The following is a 23561-nucleotide window of genomic DNA, read 5'->3' as shown; positions in this document are numbered from 1 at the left end:
GCAATCCCAGTCTCTTGCTTTACTGTCATTTGCTCCTGTTACTCAATGCCATGAATTTGCTGAGTTAGCAGCAACCTCCAGTATTGAGCTTTTCCGTTTGTTTCTCGTTTGCCTAAATTACTAGACTACCATCCATAGTTTAAGTGCCAACTCTTAAGTGCAGCAAGTTTCCTGAACCCCTTGTATTTGTCGAGTTGGCAGCAACCTGTCTTGTCTGAGCCTATTGCCTGGTGTGTCCTGACTTTCCAGTCTCTGCTTTGTACTTTAGAAAATTCTAATTTTCAGACCGTTTTGGGGGGGGGGGAATAAACCATATTTACCACTTACTTTTTTCAACATGTATTATTCTCTCCAGGGGAAGACAATTAAGGGAAACCAAGATGTATTTTTGTTTGGACAGCCTTTCAACTTTCCCAGTGCAGGTGAAACACTGAGTTTGATTATGGTACTGAGTCTCGGCACAGTGTCGGTATAACATGTGTTGCCCCTCATACTTCTTAAGCACAGAGGAAGAGTGGGTGGAAACCTTTCCAGGGGGATATTAAATACTTTTTTTGGATCCAAGTCTTTAGATTGCTTTTAGGTTGTTCTTAGTTAACTGCCCATAGAAACCATCTATTTTTTGAAAGACTTTTTAACCCTTCTCACCTAATGGGTTATCCAAAGGTTGGTCTGTACAACATAGTTTGTTTCCCAGTTTTCCAATCCAAAGCATCCCAATTGTGGGCATTATTTTAGGTTTTACTGGGCCAAAATGGTTATTGTAATCTTTACATTTTAGAAGTGACTAGAAGCGTTGGATGTTGGGTATTTACTCTACATCTTTATTGCTAATATTAGGAACTAGATATCATTTGACTATTCTATTTTTAATATTCCTATATTATCCCTACAATAGATATACATAAATGCTAAACAAGAGAGTGAGACCATTATTAATGTGTTTCTATTTACGAGTATAAAAAACACTACACTGTAACTGAACTCTTTTTGGTTAGTGTTAAAACTGTGTAAGGAACATATTTATAGCATCTAATGTTTATCATACCTACAAGGGTAATAAGCATTGATAGATTCACCCAGTAGGTAGGCATGCACAAATATTGCTGTCTAATTGTAAGCCTGCCAGGTGCTCAGAAAGGTCATTTAGACAGCCTTTGGTGAGGGGGCGGGATTAAGCTATGGAATGCAAGGTACCAGAGCATCCAAGATAATCACTTTTCCCCATCAAGTGTCAGGATACTACCCTTCTACGACCCAGAAATGCTACATGCGCACATTCAGAGACTCTGTTTATGCCATAATTGCAAAGCTAATTGCTAAGCCCTGAGTGCAAAGGGCTGAGGATACCGCTGTTTGCTGTGGCGAGCATTACTTTCCATTGAGGAGGAGACTAAGAACTTTAAGAAGAGGAAAAGAGAGGTGCGTGTGCCTGTGCCTTTATTTGCCTGACTCACTTGGTCACCTGACTCAGGCTAACTGATATTTAAGGCCGCCTCTTCCGCCCTTGTGGCGCTAAGCCCTGAGTGCAAAGGGCTGAGGATACCGCTGTTTGCTGTGGCGAGCATTACTTTCCATTGAGGAGGAGACTAAGAACTTTAAGAAGAGGAAAAGAGAGGTGCGTGTGCCTGTGCCTTTATTTGCCTGACTCACTTGGTCACCTGATTCAGGCTAACTGGTATTTAAGGCCGCCTCTTCCGCCCTTGTGGCGCTAAGCCCTGAGTGCAAAGGGCTGAGGATACCGCTGTTTGCTGTGGCGAGCGTTACTTTCCATTGAGGAGGAGACGAAGAACTTTAAGAAGAGGAAAAGAGAGGTGCGTGTGCCTGTGCCTTTATTTGCCTGACTCACTTGGTCACCTGACTCAGGCTAACTGGTATTTAAGGCCGCCTCTTCCGCCCTTGTGGCGCTAAGCCCTGAGTGCAAAGGGCTGAGGATACCGCTGTTTGCTGTTTGGCGAGAGGAGTAAGGAACAGACTGTTGCATTGGGAAGTCATGGACCCATCTAACTTAGTCGTCATTTCAAATTTCCAGAACTAGAGCCCAAATGAAAAGGGCCGCTAACTCTGATGTAATGCATGAAAAACGATCGAGAACCAAACAGCAGAGTCAATATTTTTCCTGTGGATCAGCTCATGACCAAACAGAGTCATCAGAATTTCTAGCTGTAGATTTAGCTACGGAGCTGATGGGAGAGGTGTTTGAACCCTCAGGTCACGAGAAGGCGAGCCAGGCTCCAAGGGCTCCAATGCTTACTGATTCAACGCCTTCACCCTCGCCCACACACTTAAAATCAATCCCTACCACCAGAGTGTCCCCCCCGGACTCCCTAATTGATCAACAGGTGGAGGAGGGCTTGTTCTCAATGCAACCACTTCGCAACTTCTATGAACAAAAAGTGGTGCCGATCCTGGCCTACGGTGCGGAAAATGCTTTTGGCTGCCCGTCAACTCACTGGGCCTCACTAGAACACATGTTCTGGACTAAGTCCTTAAGCTTACCGCCCGGAATTTCATCAGCGTGTATAAGATATGAATTAGCTCTAATCTCATTGCACGCCAGGATATGCTGGAATCAGCTCACATTGTTTCGGAAAACAAGAGCAGAGGAACGAATACTCCAATTCCAGATTTTCCATCATGCTTCATCTAAAGGACCAGATATCCTTTCGCAATGGGTAAAATGATGTGAAGATCTTTTAGCAATGAATAACATCAACTTGAAAACTCTTCACACAAATCCAATGGCAGCCAAATTGACATTATGGCGTGCTGTTTGGATAAATACCTGTACTGAACGTATTGACGCATACGCGATGAAAGATTCTCCCGCTGAAGCAAGAGGGTATGGTATCCATCAAAAATATCTGACTCGCTTTCCGAATCCGAAAGCTAGAAGATCATTTATGCTATTCAGGCTAAATGCAATGAAAACCAAAGATAGAATCTGTCACTGGGCGTGCAATGCAGGTCTAAATCCCATTTGTCGGTTGTGCAAAAAGGAGCCGGAGTCCCTTAGACATTTAGTTCTTTCTTGTGCAGCGTTGAAAGATGTAAGATCAATTCACTTGGGACGATGGCACGACGACCATCAGTCGGCATGCGCTGATGAGTGGTGGCAGAGTATGTGGAACGGCTTGGACATGAAACTAATTATACCATTGACCTCCTTCCTGGCCGTCATAGAAGAGAGACTAAAAGACACTAATGAGTAATTAAGAGACGGCTAGCCCTAATATTGTATGTTCTATACACAACAAAAAATGATTGCGTAATGTTTAGACTTGGGGACAAAAGGGAGGAGGTTAATTTGGGGAGAAATGACAAAGTTCAATGTGTTATTTTTTATTTATGTTATTTTTTATTTTGTGATGTCAAATATTTTAAATCAATAAAATTAAATAAATACATAAATAGATAAATAAATGCAAAGTTAAAAACTACAAACTGCCTTTTCATTAATTTACTTGTTTTACTGCTGCAGTTTTGGACCAATCTAATTTCATGTCCCATTCCGGGTTTTGGGTTAAACCAGTAGATGCATTCTGGTACATGTATGCTGTCCAGGAGGCAGAGGGCTGGAGGAGGCATACTAAGTACATTTGTTTGCAGCAAGTTGAGAGGAGCTGAAGAGGTCCTGGTTGCATTTGCCTGTGCCAAGCTACTGCAGGCTAGGTTGCCGCAAGACCTTAATGACAATCCACTGCTGCAGGCTACTGACACTGGGCTTCATTGAACACAGCTGCCTGAGACTGCATTCAGCTCCACCCTGTTGGGCTGTGGGCTTGGAGGGCTTTCTTAAGCTCACTTTGAAAAGCAGCAATTGTCCCGTCAACTTCTTCCACTGTAGGTTCATGCTTGTCTTCAGTTTCAGAACCTTTTCTGAATCCTGCTTTAGGTTTCTGAATCCTGTTTGCTGTAGCCACTTTGCAGCCACTTTTCCACCCTGCTTTTACAGCCTGCCCGTTTTTGATCCTTTGCTTGAAATCCTGCTTTTGACTTCTGAACCCTGCCTGCCGTAGCTGCTGTTATAACTCCATTGCTGTTTTGCTGTTAAGGATATCTAGTTCTATACCAGTATCTTTGCTGCCTTTCTGCAAACACCCTCTTTTCTGTAAGCATTTCTGCTTCACAGACTCTTCCTGTTTCTGCCTATGCCGTTTTATCGCTTTCTCTCTGCAATCCCAGTCTCTTGCTTTACTGTCATTTGCTCCTGTTACTCAATGCCATGAATTTGCTGAGTTAGCAGCAACCTCCAGTATTGAGCTTTTCCGTTTGTTTCTGGTTTGCCTAAATTACTAGACTACCATCCATAGTTTAAGTGCCTACTCTTAAGTGCAGCGAGTTTCCTGAACCCCTTGTATTTGTCGAGTTGGCAGCAACCTGTCTTGTCTGAGCCTATTGCCTGGTGTGTCCTGACTTTCCAGTCTCTGCTTTGTACTTTGTTTCTCTACATGTCCTGTACCTGGTTATTTCTTTAAATGCTGCTTTCCGCCTGTATAACATCTTGTTCCCCTGTTGTGCCTCTGCTCGGTATCCGTTTATTGTGACCCCTGGTTTGCTCTCCGTTCAGATCGGATAAGGGAAAGACTTCTGGTGCCTTTGGCTAGTCCGTTGAGTCTTACCTGCCTTAGTATATTTACAACAGTCTCTTTGGCACGCCTAGTTCATGGCGCTACTGTATGATATGATATGATAGGTTATTTATAACACGCTTAATACCCAGAGGTTTCTAATCGCAGACCCGGGGATCAAACCTGTGTTGCTCTGTGTCCGTGTTGTATCCCAAGGGCTTAACCTAATCCCTGGAGACCCTTTGTCATATTCTAGTGTACACTTTATTCTGATCAATCTGTGTTGCTCTGTATATTTGCTTGCCTTTCCTTTCTCTGTTTCTCTTTGCTTACAGTCAGCTCCTGCCCCTGCCGTTCCTGCGAAAACCTGTTTCAACTCAGATCACCTTGGTAGGTACCACGTTTCTACAGTGCATACTCAGAGCGATAGCGGTTGCCCTGTGCTCTCCAGCCAGACTCCTGACATCAAGCCACACTGACAATTCTAGAAAGTGTTAGGATAAGGCATCTCTAGTAAATCCCAGGATGGAGGCAGATAGACAAGGCTGTTGCCTTTAGGCACTCATTACCAGCTATTTGGGAAACCTGGGATTTAGGGACGCCTAGGCTGCAGAGGGAAAGCCCACAGGAGAAGCAGGGACGTTCATTAGCATATTCTCCCAACCCCTCCTCCAGCTCGGTGCTTATCATAACATTAAACAACCTGAAAATTGTAACAATGAATAATTTTGCACAATATTTTGTGTTCAAAATTCAAAACTCTTGGAGCCACCACAAATTATCATAGCCATATACAAATTTGAAAGTGTTAGTTTGTTCCTTATACAATTCCACACTGTTCCACCAATATGCGTCGCATTTTGCATAGTTACCTGTTACAACCAAGGGTGGACTCGGAACCAAAAGAGGCACTGAAAATAATTTTCAAAGTGGCCCCAAAGTACACATTTTCAGCAAGCCCAACCATTTTCCTATGGGAACATTTGCAAATGCCACACAAAAGAGGCCCAGGGTGCACAGGCCTAAAGGGAAATTTCTAGAGTTCCCTATAGGTCAGTCCACCTCTGGTTACAACCCTCCGGACATTACTGGCTACATGACACTTGGACAGCCCACCCCTTTCCCCGGATTTCAGCCCCTTCACACATGAGGCGGCAGCCTGAAATCAGAGAAACATCAATGTGGTCATAGAAGGACCAGACAAAACTAATTTTAAGCGTCTCGACGCGAGGAACAAAACTCAAAGAGAAAACCAGGTTTCAAGGGCCTAGAATGCACAGTTTCAGAGATCTTTGCACCGCAACACGCCACAACGCACTGCACCGTGCCAAAGTGAGGTGAGGCGACAGGTGGGCAGAGCGCACAGAAGGTACAAGTATGCTGCAGCATGCCAACTCTCACCTCCCCTCCACTCCGGGGTATGTCAGTCAGCCACACATTCCCATTCTCAGCGTAGTTTACTTCAGAGTGCAAAGCTGATCAAGCGCTAAGCGACTCGGAACAGCGACCTACAGGGTCATTGATTTTCAACAATTGATGTGTGTTATGTCGGTCTACAGAAACTGTGCAGAGTACGGGTACTTTTTCCTAGTAATAAATATTATTTCTGTCCACTTTTTCTCAATTTCAGTGTTCAGAATAATTTCTGTCCTTTTTCTAAGTATATAATTTGATGTCTTTTTGTGGTCATTTTTGTGATCCATCTACAATGTGGTACGCACTTTAAAGATCAAGTGTTTTGAGATTTATCTACAACAATGTATGCAGTTTAATAGAGAGATGGTTGTTTATTGTGTTATATGTGATTTGTCTTGCCCATGTTATGCACTGTAAAACGCTATGCACTTTAATCATGCAGATACATTTTCTAGCATGTTGTTTTTAAGAAAATGTTTCTCTTGCACTTTTTTTTTTACTGTCTATGCTACAAATGCCATGAATATTTGTTAATCCTCAAATAAAATAGTTTTTTCATTAATTGCTATTTAATCTATCCCATTGCCACCAGCCATGTCTAGGCACTCAGGTTCCAGACCCTACTCCAGGACCAGACACTGCAGCCAAACTAACTCCTTCACCAGAACTGGCATCTGCATCTGAGCCTTCTCAACCTCTTGCAGCAGCCTGGTCAACCGTGGGGGCCTTCAAACTTCCATTCCGCGACCGATTGTTGCTCCATGCATGGGGATTATGCCTGCAGGCAGCCTTTCTCAGACGGCTAACCACAACTTATCCTGTATCTGAGTTCACCAGTCTTCCTCCAAGGGTTTGCGGTCATTGAACCAGCGTCTGGCTCTTCTCTGGTGGTGTGCACCATCATAGGCAGCTTGAACACCCTGACATCCAGACCTGGCTCTCCGCTATGAGCTTACAGGACTTTGCACCCCAGTTGACCACATGCACTCAGTCCCGTAGGTTCTACATCCACAGACCGCTCTACTTCAGGAGCGCATAGCAAGGAAGACACAAATGATTTAGTACCAACTTTCCCTTCGGTGGAAAATCAAGCTCTTCATAAAAGCAAGGAACTTCAGATCTGCTGTCCAAGCCTTGGCCCTCTCCCACCTAGATGGTGGCAATGCTCTCTTTGAAGGCTTTCCGGTGGCCACCCTGGCATCCTTGTGATGTGCCTGACATGCTGCAGCAGGACATAAGGATTTTGCAAATTTGAAACACAGCCTCCCCCCACCCCCGAACCTTATCAAACTCCACTGGCTTCTGATGCTTGCACAGATCACCTTTCAAATCCTGCTGCAGAAGCGCAGCAGCTCTCGAGACCTGCGGGCCACCAGAAGGTAGATGTGCAGACTAACTCTGCTAGTGCAGGAAGAAAAGAACCAAAAGACAGGATTTTTTTGGTCTATACCTCCACATTTCTGAACCTACTTCCTGTCAACACTAGACCCAACTCCCCCCCCCGCTTCTATATTTCAAGAAGGAGCTTCAGATCCTCCTCGTTAAAGAATAGGTCCTCCCCAGCACCTAGGTAAACGCACCCTCCACTTCCCAGCTAACCCGGTAGACGCCTCGCTCCTCTCAATCAGTTACTTCAACAACCTTTCTGAGGTTTGCCTCTGATGACTGACTGTCCCATGGCCTTCCTCTCGATTATCCCCTTCAGTGCGTCGAGCTGGATGCAGGGCCTATCATTCTACCACAACCTATTGCTCTAGAGACACTCACTGTGGAATGTCCTTCCCCTTATTCATGGACCTGCTCCATGTCTCATCCTTGCTAATGCATACGGCTCTGGATCCAACACATGCCATTGCTTTTTGTATATGTGGCCTTTTCACAGCGTCTCCATGCCTTCTGCAGGACATCTCAGCTACGACTCCCTTTCGCCTCATCACCATCCTCCTTGGCCTTCTCCGTCTCCCTTCTCACTGCCTTCTCTGTCCATCTTCTACCTCACAGGCCGCATCTCATGTTTCTGGACATGGAAAAAAAGACTTCCCGTTCTGCACTGGCTTTGTGTGGCATTTCTCTAGAGTGTGTGTGCCACAGGTGATCTCGCACAATCATGAAAATATTATATTTCGATGATAATATTGCATTTTCAATTACATGTGAAATTAAAATAATCTCTGTTGCACTATATTAAACATCCCACTATTAATGTAAATTCACAAATATTTCAGGCATTGACAAAAATGCGTTATGAGGGATTCACCGGCACCATAGAAGGCAAGTTGAGCAGCAGTGAAAGGCACAATTACCAGTATATTGGATTTAGGGTTATCAATGAATTTGAGGCACAGTGACTAATAAGTGAGTCACAGTGGCCGCTTAGAGTGGCATGGTCACCAGTGAAGAAGTGGAGGGAGGCATCATGACCATTGAGGGAGGCAGAGCTGCTGAGGAGTACACGACAGTAACCAGTGAGGCAAGGCAGCAGGACCAGTACATGGAGCTTTGTGGTCAGTGAATCAAGCAAGGTGTCGAGTGACTGGGTGCAGTCACCAGTCAGTTTGGTAGCCCGTAAGTAGGCATCAGCAAACATGGCAGCGAGACGAGTAAACAAGGCAGGGTCCCAAAGGAGCAATACATGGAGACCAGTGAAGAAAGCAGTGGGAAAAGTGAATGCATGGTGATGCGCTAATGAGGTGGTGTAACCAGTTTTTAATGGGGACCAGTGAGAGAGGCAGGTTGACCAGTGAGAGGGGCAGGGGGACCAATGGGCATGGGAACAAGTAGAGAATAAAGCATGTGAGCATATGAAAAAAGGAATGAGAAGTTAAGGAAAATAAATGAATAAAGCCTAGTGACCGACGAATGAGTCAGGGTGTCCAGTTAATTGAGCAGTGAATGAGGTGTGCAAGGCTGTGAAGGAGAACAGAAAATGCAACACATGAGTGTGAATGAGGCAAGGGGACCAGTGAACACAGCAGTGAATGAGGCATGCTTTACAGTGAACTGGGCACCGCCACAAGTGAATGAGACATTGCGAGCAGTGGATGAGACAGGGGGACCAATCCATACAGCATGGGGACTAATGGCCAAGGCAAGCCCAGCATGCCATACGTCAGGGACTGCCATTATTATTCGTTAAGGGCCCCTCAGGCCACCACCTCAGTTGCTGCCATTTGGACTCAGGTGACCCTTCTCCCCAAGCTCAAAGATTCTCCATTGCTTCCTCCCGCTTATCCACCAATGGCCGCTCACTAACGAAAGACCCCTTGCGTGCAGCCCCCACCCAATCTACCCTGCCAGACTGATATTATCAGGGCCGGCTGAAGGTGCATGGGGACCCATTCCAAAATAATTGTTTGTGTGCCCTTTTGTATACAGCTGGGAAAACCTTGTCTGAAGCAGCTCTGCGGTGCACAGATCATTTAAGGGGCATAACATTAGCCTCACCTTGAAATGCATTAATCTCCAAGCATATTCACTGCCTCCCGCCAAAGAGCTGGAAGTAGGGGAACACATATCTGTGATAAGTTACAACTTTTTAAAAAGGTCTCTGCCTTTGGATGTCAAGTATATTCATTTAAAGTCAAACAGCCTTTAGCGTGCAAAGACGGATGCTTCTTTAAAGAATATGTGCATAGCATCGCCCCACCTTGCGGCTTCCTTCTATGGTAAAATACTAAAGCGCTGGTGGGTACCTGGAGACATGTTTATTGGCATCTGCACAGCAGAGCAAAGAAAGGCAGCCAGTGGGCGTAGGCGGGGAATAAAGCCCAAATGATCATTTGAATTAGCTAAACTTTCCTTTTGAGTCATAGTAGTCCCCCAAGGCACAGTGCCCCATTTCAAATAAGGCCCCGAGGATGGGACTGCTGCTGCCATCATAGACAGCACTTTGGCACTGGAGGACCTGTCTAATGAGTCACAAACAAAGCCCTTGGTGCCTGTGCCCTTAGGTGTCTACTGGTAACCCAGTGTGGTGTTGCACTTTTAAGAATATGTGTCATGACCATGTCATGACAGACTGTCAATAAAAGGAGCCTCAGCAGGCACACCGCCAGACTCCAGGAATGGCACTTCTGTCTTGTTAATTGGCTCTGCAGGCTGATGCCATGTGATCACGGCCCTGCTACCCTGGTCTGCAGACTGAAGCTGTGTGACCACGGTACTGCGACCACCACTGATCTGGGTGTCCCCAGATCAGCATCTGTAACATTGGACCCCCAGGCCACTGCCATTTTGTGTGAACACGGGCAAGTTGCGATCCCAGCAGCTCCCAGAAACTGGTGTCAGCCGTATGACCATGGTAACTGTAGGTGCATGGGTGCCCACAGCAACCATCGGGATGGCCCGTGAGCCAGCCTGGAACAACAGTAATTAAAGATTATGCTGGGTGCCCCCAGCACTGATGGAGACGGCCCATGGACTGCCACCCAGTACTAAGGGTTAAAAGTGAATGGAGCAGACTCTTGAGTATAGAGCTCTTCTCCGGCATGAATCCTGATTAAATAATACCCTACTTGCGGACATTCTACACTAAGAAACTGAAGCGGGTCTAGAGGTGAAAGACCCGAGCCACTCCTTGGCTCCATAGGAATCCATGTGAGAGCCGCTGCTCCTGGACGCATCCGGGCCCTGTCGTGGGCGGAGCGGTGTTGGCGGGCGGCAGATGCAGAACGATACCGCACCCATACTCTAGGATATCCTGCACCCCGACTTGCTTTGTGCGGCATGCTGCACATACACCCCTGCGTATTGTGAGCTGAGCGGGACTCTCCCCCGGCTCCCCCGCCCCTGTTGCCCGGAGCCGGGACATACCTGCTCTTCTCCGGAATACTGCCTCTGCCGCGTACGGCGCGCTGCCGGAGACTGGGACGGCAGCGGCACTTCGCGACACGGGGAAAGGAGTAGTCAACGCTGCTGCGTTGATCAGCAGAGCACCCCCTACTCCTTCACAATCGGGGCGGAGGCCGACATGAACAAATAAACAACGGGTCACGACACATGGTCCGGGGCCCCACTGCATACCGGAACATACCTCTGGCGATGGTCCAGCAGCCCGGGTTGGGCGTAATTAACAGCGATCCTGAGCCGGTTGGCAGGAGGGTACGGAGGAGAGGGGGGGCCCATGCACAGCAACAGATTGGGAATTGAACTGTCGCACGCAGTCGGATTGCAGGGACCAGCACCAGGGAAGAGGGGCTTCTGCACGATACGCCGCACCCGATTTAATCGCTGAGAGGTGGAAGGGGAGAGTCCATGCCCCCTTGGTCCTAGTCACACACGAAAACAGCAGATAGGAACCCATGGGCACATTCGAGGCCACAGCGTAACCACTGCTACCATCCCCCAGGGGAGCCTGACCATATAACCCTGGACGGTAAACTACGGGCCTGGAATAAACTTACCCCTTAGTACTCCTGACTGAGGGCTGGCCTGCACCCCAATTTCAGTAAAACATCCCACAGCAGAACACACAGATAGCACACTCCTACCCAGGAACAACGCAGTTCTGGAACTCATACAAACGTGGGAAGACACAGTCCACTCAGCATATTTCTTGTGGCCCAAGTCAGGTATACCTTGACATAGACCCAGGCAAGCACTGTCGACTCCCTCTGGAGTACTCCATACTTTAGCCCGGGCAACTCTGAACCTGCTGCCACCCTGCCACACCATGAAAACCCGGGCAGCCCAGCTTTGAAGAGCATTGGCCCGTGAAAACTACGGAGAGCATTACTGCAAGATAACCGGCATCGCAGACACACTATTGACCACCTGGACCCCGGCTGGCTCCACATCCCTCCCGAACCGTCTCCGACCTCACCTCCTCAAACATCCTTACCATATTAATTGGCACAGGCTGCATAAACACTCCAACAATGCCTGGAAAAAATGTGGTCAAAAGCAGAAATACAGGACCTATGGATTCCTTTACAAGCTCACAGTCGCCTCCCGAAAGCCAGATCCCACTGCCACCTGCCTCATCCTCAGCGACGGAAGACACGAAATTTGATCACCTATTAACCACGGTACAAAATGGGTTCCTGGCAAGCAATGTCAAGCTCGAAGGCATTGTTTCAACAATAGGCTCCCTCAAAGCCCGAGTGGACAAAAAAAGTGCCAGAATCACAGAGACTGAAAACAGAATTGGTGCGAACGAAGACTCAACTCGACAAAACACTTATGATATATCACTCCTAAGAGGGGAAATTAATAAACTCTGAGAGAAGTGTGACGATTTGGAATCTAGATCAAGACGGAACAACATCCGAATAGTCGGCCTTTCGGAAACCTTCTGCAAAGGCCTAATGGAAATTCGAATCGAAAACCCCTTGAAGTTCCTCCTTGGGGAAGATGCATTCTCACCTCAGCATCTGGTTGAGCGAGAACATCGCTCTCTCACTCCACTGCCCAGGCCAGGGGCCCCTCCCCGTACGGTTATTGTCAAACTGCTGAATTACAGGGATAGGGACGCCATCCTAAAGCTGGCAAGAGAGAAGGGATCCCTGAGGTTTGGCAATGACAATATTCACATGTATCCGGACTTCTCTGCAGGAGTCTAAAGACGATCTTACGAGACCATCAAGCGCCTGCTGCGGCTAAGACAGGTCCCCTACGCCCTTCTTTTTCCGGCAAAGCTTCGCATACAACACGGTGGACGAGCGCACTTCTTTGAAACTCCTACAGCGGCTCTGGCCTATATGGAAGCCTCAATACCGATCTGTAGCAGCCTGTGAAGGACCAACCACAGTTCTATCTGACTCCTGTTTGTTACCGGAAATGTTGTAAGTAAAGCAGAGAAAGGAAGCAACCCACCAACCATCCTTGAATGCAGCCGGATGAGATGCGCTCGACTACGAAGCGGAGTTGCCGCACTCGTCCCCTTCTTTGGGAATATCCACAAGTTAGTAATAAGGGATCATCATCTAGTTGGGTATGATGGTGTGGGTGGGGGTGGGTACAGGTAACACAGGACTGTTCTATTGTTCAAGAACAATGTTGTTGCCTCAGAAGGCCCCAGTTGGGCATCAGGCACAAAGTTCAACTGGTTTGTTTTCCGTTAAAATTGCACTCACTGGTCCACTCGCTGCCCTCCTCTATGAGAAATCCCACCCTTCCAAGCTTTATTATGATTCACGGAAATGGCGCAGAAAACAAGACCATCCATGGGGCTAAAACTCAAAATGCTTACTTGGAACATTCGTGGGTTAAACAATAGAGTGAAAGCCAGCAAAGCAGGGGCGCATATTAACAGGCACCATCCACACATCGCCATGTTCCAAGAAACTCATGCATTAAAAAGGTACCAGCGAGAGTATCTTACGACAATGGGGCAACAATAGACATTACACTGAATATTCCTCCCAGAACAGAGGTGGCATCACGTTAATACACCCCTCACTGGGGTTCTCCACCGAAAAAAGTGAAATTGACCAACAAGGTAGATATGTCGTGATCTGGGGTACCGTGGCAGGCAAAAAACTCATATTGGTCAACACATACTGTCCAAATCTGGACGACCCGGAGTTTTACATCCATCACGTTGATGAAATTGGCCCGACAGCGGACGTTTGGGTCTTGTGGGGAGGGGACCTCAACACTATCCTTGATACCACATTAGAGAGTCCTCAAGTAAACCTAGACCTCTCACTAAAGTAGCTAACGTTATACGCCAAGCTCAAGAGGAACTAACCTCTTGACCAATGCCTGGAGAGGGATCCATCCAACAGATAGACAATACACGTTCTATTCCTCAGCCCACAACACTGAATCCAGAATAGATTACTGGCTCATCTCGTCCCCTCTGATCAACTCAATCGAGTGCTGCGAAATCCTTCCTCGCACACTCTCGGACCATTCCCCGGTCATACTCGAAGTATCGTTTCCCGATATCAAACGCCCAGCACAGCGATGGAGGATGCCCCCCAACATAATAAAAGACCCGAATGTAGTAGAGGCACGACTCACCAAGATGGAGGAATTCTTCCAACTGAACAAAGGTTCCGTGGACAATTGGGCAACCGTATGGGAAACATTTAAGGTATGGGTGCGGGGCAACTTGATGTCCAAAACGACTGGTCTCCTTAGATCCGTTAGAACTGAATTGGATATTACTGAAACACTCCTGAAAGCACTTGAGACTGACTCCAGTATAACTCACGACAAGCACATGCTGGCCGATATTAACTCACACCCCCAAACTTTCAACGACTTAGCAACCAAAGAACAACAATACATGGCCATCCCAATCAGGGCACGTAGATACGGGGAGGGCAAAAGAGCAGGACACCACCTGGCACGCATACTACGAAACGATATATAACCATACCCCAATCACAAGCATCCTGACAGATGAGGGAATAGTCGTACACGGGGAGGAAGAAATAAACACTGAGTTTGCAGAATACTATAACAACCTCTATGCCAACCACGACAGATGCACACAAGACGATATAAAGACATACTTGAGTAAGATCGCTCTCCCTAGGCTATCATTAGAAGACAACTGGGCCCTTGAACAGTGAATAACGAGCGATGAAATTGCTGAGGCGATTAAATCATTAGCAGCGGGCAAAACTCCGGGGCCTCACGGTCTGAATGCTGACCTATACAAGGCATACTCCTCAATACTCGCCCCGATACTAACTCTTGTATGGGAAGAGGCTATGAATGCTGGCTCACTCCCAGACACAATGTCATATGCAGTCATAACGGTGCTGCTGAAACCCAGATGCCCACCCCATGAACGTTCCTCCGCCCCCTGTCCTTGATTAATACAGACGCCAAAATGTATGCAAAGGTACTGGCCACTCGACTGTTTCCCAGAATGACTACCATAATACATCCCGATCAGTGCGGTTTCATTCCAACGAGATCCACGGCCCTAAACTTGCGCAGGCTATTTAGCATCCTGGCACAGATCAAGCCGGAGGCACAAGCAGCAGCCATATCACTGGACGCTGAGAAAGCGTTCGACTCGGTTTCATGGCAGTATATGTTCGAGGTCCTTCACAAATTTGGATTTGGCCCATACCTGATAGGGTGTGTCAAACTTCTTAACTCCTCACCCAAAGCCAGAGTTCTAACCAACCGAACCTTATCCAGCCATTTCACTTTACGCAGAGGTACCAGGCAGGGATGCCCCTTCTCCCCCATCCTCTTTGCCCTTACGTTAGAACCTGTGGCGGCTGCAACTAGAGCCAAGCAAGAACTGAGGGGTATAAAAATGGCCGGTGTATACCAAGCCATCTCACTAAATGCAGACGACGCACTGCTATATATTCGGGAACCAGAAAAGAACCCATCCCCTATATTGGCCATGAGAAACGACTTCACCACACACTCGGTACAAAATCAACACCGCCAAATCCGAAACTTCCCGTTAACACGAGCTACTACTTGTCACACGCACACACACCCATGGTTTATCTTTGGCTCCCGACTATATTAGGTATCTGGGAATCCTGGTCTCCCGAGACAAAACTTCCCTCTATATAGACATCTACGAATCCACACTACAAACGATTTACTCCAATCTTCAAATTTGGACTAGACTCCCCATATCCCTCGCTGGCCGTATTGCGGTACTTAAGATGACAGTACTCCCTAAGCTCCTATACATTTTTTGTAATGTACCTATATGGCCGGGCATACCCTTCTTTGACAATCTGCGGTCCATGGCTACCTCTTTCGTGTGGAACGGAGGAGGAAACAAGATGAAATGGGACAAGTTGGTTGAACCCTACGAAATGGGAGGCTTCGCCGACCCGACTTTGAGCTGTATTATCATGTGGCACAGGCACATTATGCTAAGTAGACAGAACACCACATATATCTATCGAGCGACATTCGGTCCGCCCAACTGACCTGAGATCCATAATATTTGTAAAATCACATAAAGACGACTGCAAGTTCGATCCTGCTTCCTGCACAGTAGCAGCATGGGCCGCAATTAGCAAGCGGCTCCGCATAAATACCCCCTATGATTCCCAGGCCCCGCTCTGGAACTTCCCAGGTATTAAACCAACATACGATATCGGCATACAGAAAAACTGGATCCCAGAATATGAACTTAAAATGAAAACTATGTTTCCAAATGGTAAATTCGTAACCCCAGAAGATTTTGCAGATACGGTAGGGAGAAACCAACTGATCACTCTACAATTCCACCGTATAAAAGCGGCGTTCAAGAAACGGTGGCCAACATTCCCAGATGAACCCCCCCGAACATGCATGTTACCAGTCATTGTATTCACAGGCGGGCACCGTGGTATCCAAACTATACAATATAGTCCAAACACACACAAAATCACTGAACAACATTAAGACGTCGTGGGAAAAGGACATGGGCATAACAATTGAGATGGGGAAATGGTCCAGATACTGCCTCCTTTCTAAGAAGGTCTCACTAAACGCAGGCCTAAGACTAATACAATTCAAGATCCTGAATAAGCTACACTTTACTCCAGCAAAAATGGCAAAGTTTTATAACACTATGTCTGACAGCTGCCGAAATGCCATATTCCCTGTGCGGACTCTTTCCACATGTATTGGGCCTGTCCCCAGATAGCTGGATTCTGGTGTGCAGTGGCAAATATCCTGGAGGAAATTACACAAATCCCTGCACACCTCAACCCTCCAAAATACCTGTTCGGCGACATCGGAAAGGTCCCAGAAAAAACGAGGAGACTATTTAATGTCGCCTGCGCAGTAGCAAAGAAATGCATCCTTCAGAAATGGAAGAGCAGCCATGCCCCAACCATAGAACAATTCCTCACAGCCTTGACTTACGTAAATGAATGTGAAGAAAACTATGTAGGAATGGTGCCTGCACCTTGCAAACCAAAAGACCTTTGGACCTTGTTCAGAGCATACATAGACGATGCCCCATCAGACATGGAAAACTCAGACAGCTAATGAACGAATGATACAACTTACCAAGCTGTTACCCAAATGTAATTTTACACTATGCACATATGCGAATATACACACCTGATGTACGAAATCGAAGGGGGATGAGGGTTATTACTGTGAAAATATATATACTTGTTATGTAGATGAGAACTGCAGCGAGTGAGATGTGACATGCAAACCAAAAATAAAGTTTTTTTTTTAAAAAAGTGAATGGAGCAAGTTTCAGTGGACGAGGCAGTTTGAAAGGGGGTGGTGGGCATCTAGTACAAGAGTGTGGCCATTTCAATTTAAGTGGATTAAATCCCCCTGTTGCCCTTTATTATGTCCACCTCCACTGCCCACACCCTACACTTCCATTTAAAATATCCCCTTAACCCACACCTGTCCGAAACATTCGGCAAAAAATGCGGTAAAATGGTGGATACCATGAATGGGGGAGACTGGACAAGAGAGTTGAAAGGCTATAGTGTCAGTGGCATATGAGTAATTCGAGCGACCGCCCCCCCCATTAATACCTCTTACAACAACATGTGTCAGACCGCCAAGGGTTAAATAATTGATTGCGGCGATACCACATTAGAAAAGGGAGACTTTCTTAAATGGCATAATGTATTCATCTAGTTAACGAAGATTTGCGGAAAACGTAAGCATCCATTTCAGCAAGAATTAGGCAGCAAATTGGTGACGCTTATTACGCAGCGCGTCAACTACCACGAGTTACTGTTATACAAGAGATTGCTACTCATTTTAATGGCAACCGGGTGGTTTATGTTCCGACGGGGGGTGCGAACTATTACTTTTTGGGGAGAGTGACCTGTCGAAACGGCACACCTGTACATTGGAAGCGTAGTTTCAGACAGCGACGGTATCCCCTTTGACCCCACACCCCTTCTTCTGAGTCCGCTGAACGACCCGTTGTCTCCCATTGCATCCTCTGAACGTCACATCTTTTGTCTACAGTTTACAAGGGGTGCTCCCACAAAACACCCAGGCGGCATTTGGGGAATGACTCACCTTATCGGAATCTTGCTGGGACATCATCTTTTTGGAGTTTTTTTTTTTAAGAATCCAGGTTAAAGCACAGAAACCTGCCACAAGTAGGATGCACAGTGAGTGTTTGATTATCTTTCACCTCCTTTCCGGATATCCACTGCCACTGCGCATGCACAAGACTCGAGATACTTCCAAACACGGCACATGCTCAGAGAGCACCTTTAATGCATAGCCCACGGAGACGTCGATTCAAGAACAGTGCTTATGTAAAACACACAGCATATGGACAAAAATGCTATTTTAGCAGACTCATTTGAATAATTCTGGTTACATTTGTGTTTTTTAATTGGAAGATGATTTCTGAAAGCCGCCGCTCCCTTCCCCAAATCCTATGTTTATTTCGGGAGTGCACTTGACCAAAAGGGCTCTTTTAAAAACGCGCATAATTGCGATTTTCTTAGATAAATGTGTACAAAAATCATAATTTTAATAAAGACAACGAAGGTATACATTTTGCATTAACTAATTTACTGAAAGTGCCAGCAGCAAAGATTAAAGGGTTAACTTGAAAGCAAAACATACAAGAAAAGCACCCTGTAAGTGCCCACATGTGTGCTGTAACTAATCTCTCTATATGTATATAAAACAGAACATTTGTTTGTCTGTACGTTCCTCATATAATTCCAAATCGTTCCACCAATCTACACCACATTTTGCATAGTGACCTGTTAGGACACTCCGGACGTTACTGGCGACATGACATTTGGACGCCCCAGCCCTTTCCCTGGATCTCAGCCCGTTCACACAGGAGACTTTGCCTGAAATCAGCTGTGGAGGGAGCGCGATCTCATGAGATCTCGAGGACCCGCGCTCCCAGCAGAACGTTGGCGGAGCACCAGTGAAGCGGTCCGCTCGAGCGCTGCTCCTGATAAGGGGACCTCATGACTACAGGTCACCAAGGGCTATGGAGCTTGGCTTCCAGGAGCGTAAATCCAATGCCATAGGAGGCCTCTTGGGTGCCCTGGCAGCCTACAGCGTGCCATCAATGTGCACACCCTGCCTCCAGTGAAGTAAATGGGAGGCCCCTGGCTGCAATTGTGAGTACTGCTTCTCCCCCATGCATAGACAATAAGATATCCGCCTTTTGTAACTCCCCATTAAATACAGTTTGAAGCACCCCAGGCGTCCTGTCATCTTTTAAGGCCACCACATCGGCGAAACACCAATGTGGTCGTAGAAGGACCGCTCTCGACTCTGGGAACAAAGAAAACTACATTTCAAGGCCGTATATATATATATATATATGTATATATATATATATATATATAGGATGCACGGTTTCTAGGTTATTTGTACCGCAACAAACTGCACCACATCAGGCTGAGGCAACAGGTGCAAAAAGAGCACAGAAGGTCCCAGTATGCAGCAACACACCAACTCTGTCCTCCCCCAAACATCTTCTCCGGGGTATGTCAGGCAGCCACATGCACACATTCTCAGTGCAGTTTACTTCAGAGAGCAAAGCATTTCAAGCGATAAGCGAATCGGAACAGCGACCTACAGGATAATTGATTTTCAACAATTGATGAGTGTTATCATGTATGTCTACAGAAACTGTTCAAAGAACAGTACTTTTTGCTAGTAGTCTATAAATATGTTGAACTGCCGGATCACTTCCTCGTTGATGTTCTGTTGTGTCTTGGGATGAATTGGTGTAGCTCCACCAATGTAGATAAACACAAACTTCTCCTTGACCATCATCATGGTAATGCAGCAAATTAGCTAGGATTTAATGAAATCAGAAATTGAGAAGGGAGGGTAAAAGAGTTGGAAAATCTACACCTCCATTGCCTTTATTATAATTATGATTTTCGTACACAGCTCGCTAAGAAAATTACTATTTTAGGTCAAGACACAGAGGCTGCAATTTTGCATGTTTAAAGCATGTTAACTACTGTCTTCGAGACAGGCATGGCCGGTTTAAAATAAAACTCCTTAAAGGTGGAATCATCAGCCAATCTCAAAATGTCTTTCAGGGAACTATCTGCTAAAAAAGTATTTGGAAGCCATAGTACCTTTGCTAGAATGGTTCCCAGAGGAAGAAATATCAATGCCAGCTAGGGACGTAACGTATCGCCATCTGGGCAGAGTAGGAGAAGACACAGGATTGAAGGGTTTTTTTTTTTTTTTTTTAAATTTGTTTTTATTAAGTTTTCAAAATAGACATTGTACATGAACAGAGAAGTAGAAACTGAAAATATCATTTGAAATAACGAGTACCTGTTCAGATCAGGTTCTTCCTGGTAATAGGAAAGTGCAATTATAGAGCATACAGTAACAGAAGAACACAGGGGAACCAAGAGTATACACAGATACGTCATCTCTCTTCCCCCAACAGATGTAATGTCGATACCCCCTCCCCCCTCCCCCCCGGAATGGAAGACTGGTCATTTGGTGGTTTTTGCATCGTTGGTCAAGGTGTATGTTGTGGGTCAGGGCTAGGTCATTTGAGTTCTGCCGTGGGGGCGTTCATGAGGGGGGTGTGGTTACAGGCCTGGAATGGTTGTGTCTAGTGGCATGGGGGAGGATCTGTGGCAAAGTGGCGGTGGGGTTATCCCTAGAGGAGGAGGACGATCTGGTCCGGTTTCCTCAGGGCAGAGAGCCATCTTCGCTGTGGGTTGGTTCTGGAGTGGACGTGTGTGCGCTCAGAAATTCGGACCATAACAGTTCGCATTGTGACGCTCTACCATGGAGTGATGCCGTTATCTTTTCCATCGTGCAAAGGTTTAAAGCGACATTAATCCATTCTTTCTTACTCGGGGTCAACAATGATTTCCATTTTGTCGCTATCAATGCCCTCGCCGCAAGTAGTAAGTGGGGGACTACTCCTTGGACCTTCGTCCATTCGCCATCCTCCGCCTCCAGACTAAATAGCACCAGTTGCGGGGTCAGGGCTCTCTGGATCCCGTCCGTGTGTCTTATCCAGCCCAGCACCTCATCCCAAAAAATCTGGACCCTAGGGCAGTCCCACCACATATGCCAGTAATCAGCTATTTGACCACATTCGCGCCAACAGTGGGGGGATGATGTTTGATACATCTTTGATAATCTGTGTGGGTCGTATTGCCAGCGGTGGAGGAGCTTGATGGAGTGCAATTTGTATTGGCTTGAAATAGAGGTGGTTGTGGCCATGGAGCACATTTTGTCCCATATTTCGTCTACAATTTCAATCCCCATGTCGTTCTCCCATCGTGTTCGGAGAGTGTGTGTCGAGCCAGTACCACCCTCCAATAACAGCTTATACATTATCGAGATCAGTCCCTTCCTGTCAGTCTTGGAGTCTAACATTTTTTCAAATGGGGTGAGTTCTCTGGTCAGTTTATCCTTCCACACCTCCCTCGTCAGGACTCCTTTAATTTGGAGGTAGTGAAAAGCGGATAGAGTTCCTATGTTTAAGGTCTCTGTTAGGGCTGGTAAGGTGATGAAGGAGTCGGTACGAACAAGTTGACCCACCCGCTCAAGTCCCGCCTCATACCAGGTCTGGAATCTTTCTACGTTGGGAATATGGTTGTTAATACCTGGTGACCATAAATGGCTTAGTGGGGACGGCCAAGTTGTAATGCATGTCATATCCGTTCCCTCCCTCCAGATGTCCCACAGGGCTACAAATAGTGGGTGGTTTTTCGTTCTTCTCAACACCCATTTTCGCGGTGCCCACATCCACTCTCCAAGTGTTGCAGGTGCAAGGTAGTGGTTGTCCATTGCCACCCATTGTGGTTCCCTGTAGTTGCGCAGGTGGGGGACAAGTAGACGGAGTTGGGCTGCTGCATGGTATTTTCTCAGGTCAGGTAGTCCTACCCCTCCTTTATCTTTGGGCAGTGTGAGGGTGGCATATGCTATACGGGGCTTCTTACCCTGCCAGAGAAATTTTAGAATTTCCCTCCTGATGTCTATGAAGTACCGTTGAGGGATCACGATTGGGAGCATCTGGAATGGGTAAAGGAACCGCGGGAGGCAAGTCATTTTTATCGCATTGAGCCTGCCCAACCACGATATCGTGAGTTTACCCCACCTGGCGAGGTCCGACCGGAGTTTAATTAAGAGCTGGGGAAAGTTTGCTTCGTAGAGAGAGGCAATATTTTTGGTGATTCGAATCCCTAGGTATTGTAATGTATGGTGTTCGATCGTTAGCCCCAGGGAGGAATATCTTTCCGCGTTCGTGGGTGGGTCACCTTGTAAGGGGAAAAGGACTGACTTAGTGCGGTTGATCTTGAACCCCGACAGGCGGCCGTATTCCTCAAGTAGGAGGATGGCTCGAGGAATGGAGGTCTCTGGGTTGACTACGTGTAGTAGTATGTCGTCCGCATATAGCGCTAATTTATACTCTACGCCTCCCAGACGTATGCCCTCTATACCAAGGTCTTTTCTGATCTTGCATGCTACTGGTTCTAGCGATAGGGCGAACAAAATCGCTGAGAGGGGGCATCCCTGCCTGGTACCACGCGTTAATCGGAACCACCTAGAATATTCTCCATTCACATGGACCGATGCCGAGGGAGTTGAATAAATTGCTTGTATTCCCTTTCTCAAGTTGGGGCCAAGTCCTATCTTCTGGAGGACCTTCATTAAGAAGTCCCACTCTACCCTATCGAACGCTTTTTCCGCATCAATAGAGAGCAGCGCAGGGTTGGTATGGAGGGTATGGGAGGTATGTATCAAGTGAAGGGTTTTGCGCATGGTGTCAGCGCCTTGACGGCCTAATATGAATCCTACTTGGTCTGCGTGGATAAGACGGGGGAGGAACGATTCAAGTCTAGCGGCTAGGACCCTGGCATAAATTTTCGCGTCTAAGTTTAATAGGGAGATTGGGCGATAGGAGCCACATCTCGCGGGATCTCTCCCCTCCTTTGGGATAACCACAATAATCGCCCTCGTGAAAGAATCGGGGGGTTTCCCTGTCTTCAGGATCTGATTGAAGAGATCGGTGAGGAAGGGAGTGAGTTGTGTTGCAAACGTTTTATAAAATCCTGCCGAAAAGCCATCTTCCCCCGGGGATTTGCCTGATGCGAGTCTCTTTATTGCTTCATGGATCTCCGCACTTGTTATGGGGCTGTCAAGGGATTCGGCCTCTGTGACTGTAATCTTGGGCATGTCGATGTCGTTTAAGTATGTTTGGATGTTTAGTGTGTCGGGTTCCCCTTCGGGGGTATACAGAGCTTCAAAAAAGTTGGCAAATTTTTCAGGGATGGTGGTTTGGGGCGCTTCCGGGGTGTTGTCAGCATCAGATAGTTCATGTACCCTCCTGTCGGCTTGCTGGGCCCGTAATCTAGCTGCCAATAGCGCGTCAGCTCTGTCCCCTTTCTCATAAAACTTCTGCTTCAAGAGGACAAGTTTGCGGGCTATTAGTTCATGTTCTAGGAGACGGAGTTCCTCCCTTTTCTTCCTAGCTTCTAAGACCCGTTCAGAGTCCGCAACCCCGTTATTGAAGGTCCCCGTCTCTAGCTGGGTAATGTCCTTGCGGAGCTTGTTTTCGATCAAAGCCCTCTCCCTTTTTTTACTGGCCCCTTCCCTTATTAATACCCCTCTCCATGTGGCTTTGGCCGCTTCCCAGACTACCTGCTTGGAGACCTCACCATTGTCGTTCAGTTGAAAGTAATCCTCAATTGCGGT

General features: G+C 46.8%; 1 protein-coding gene across 1 annotated transcript in view; it reads right to left on the bottom strand.

The window, feature by feature from the left end:
* LOC138510530 (zinc finger protein 614-like) overlaps nt 1-18087 on the bottom strand; it is a 183706-nt gene extending 165619 nt beyond the window's left edge. Inside the window, exon 1 of the mRNA XM_069626254.1 lies at nt 17913-18087. Within this exon, the coding sequence (XP_069482355.1) occupies nt 17913-17939 (27 nt within the window). The 5' untranslated portion in view covers nt 17940-18087. The remainder of the gene's footprint in view (nt 1-17912) is intronic.
* Between the last annotated feature and the right edge of the window lie 5474 nt (nt 18088-23561).

This window comes from Ambystoma mexicanum, chromosome 6p (assembly GCF_040938575.1).
Source record: "Ambystoma mexicanum isolate Mex_15411 chromosome 6p, UKY_AmexF1_1, whole genome shotgun sequence".
NCBI classification, from domain to species: domain Eukaryota; kingdom Metazoa; phylum Chordata; class Amphibia; order Caudata; family Ambystomatidae; genus Ambystoma; species Ambystoma mexicanum.
This window is presented reverse-complemented; position numbering and strand designations above follow the sequence as displayed.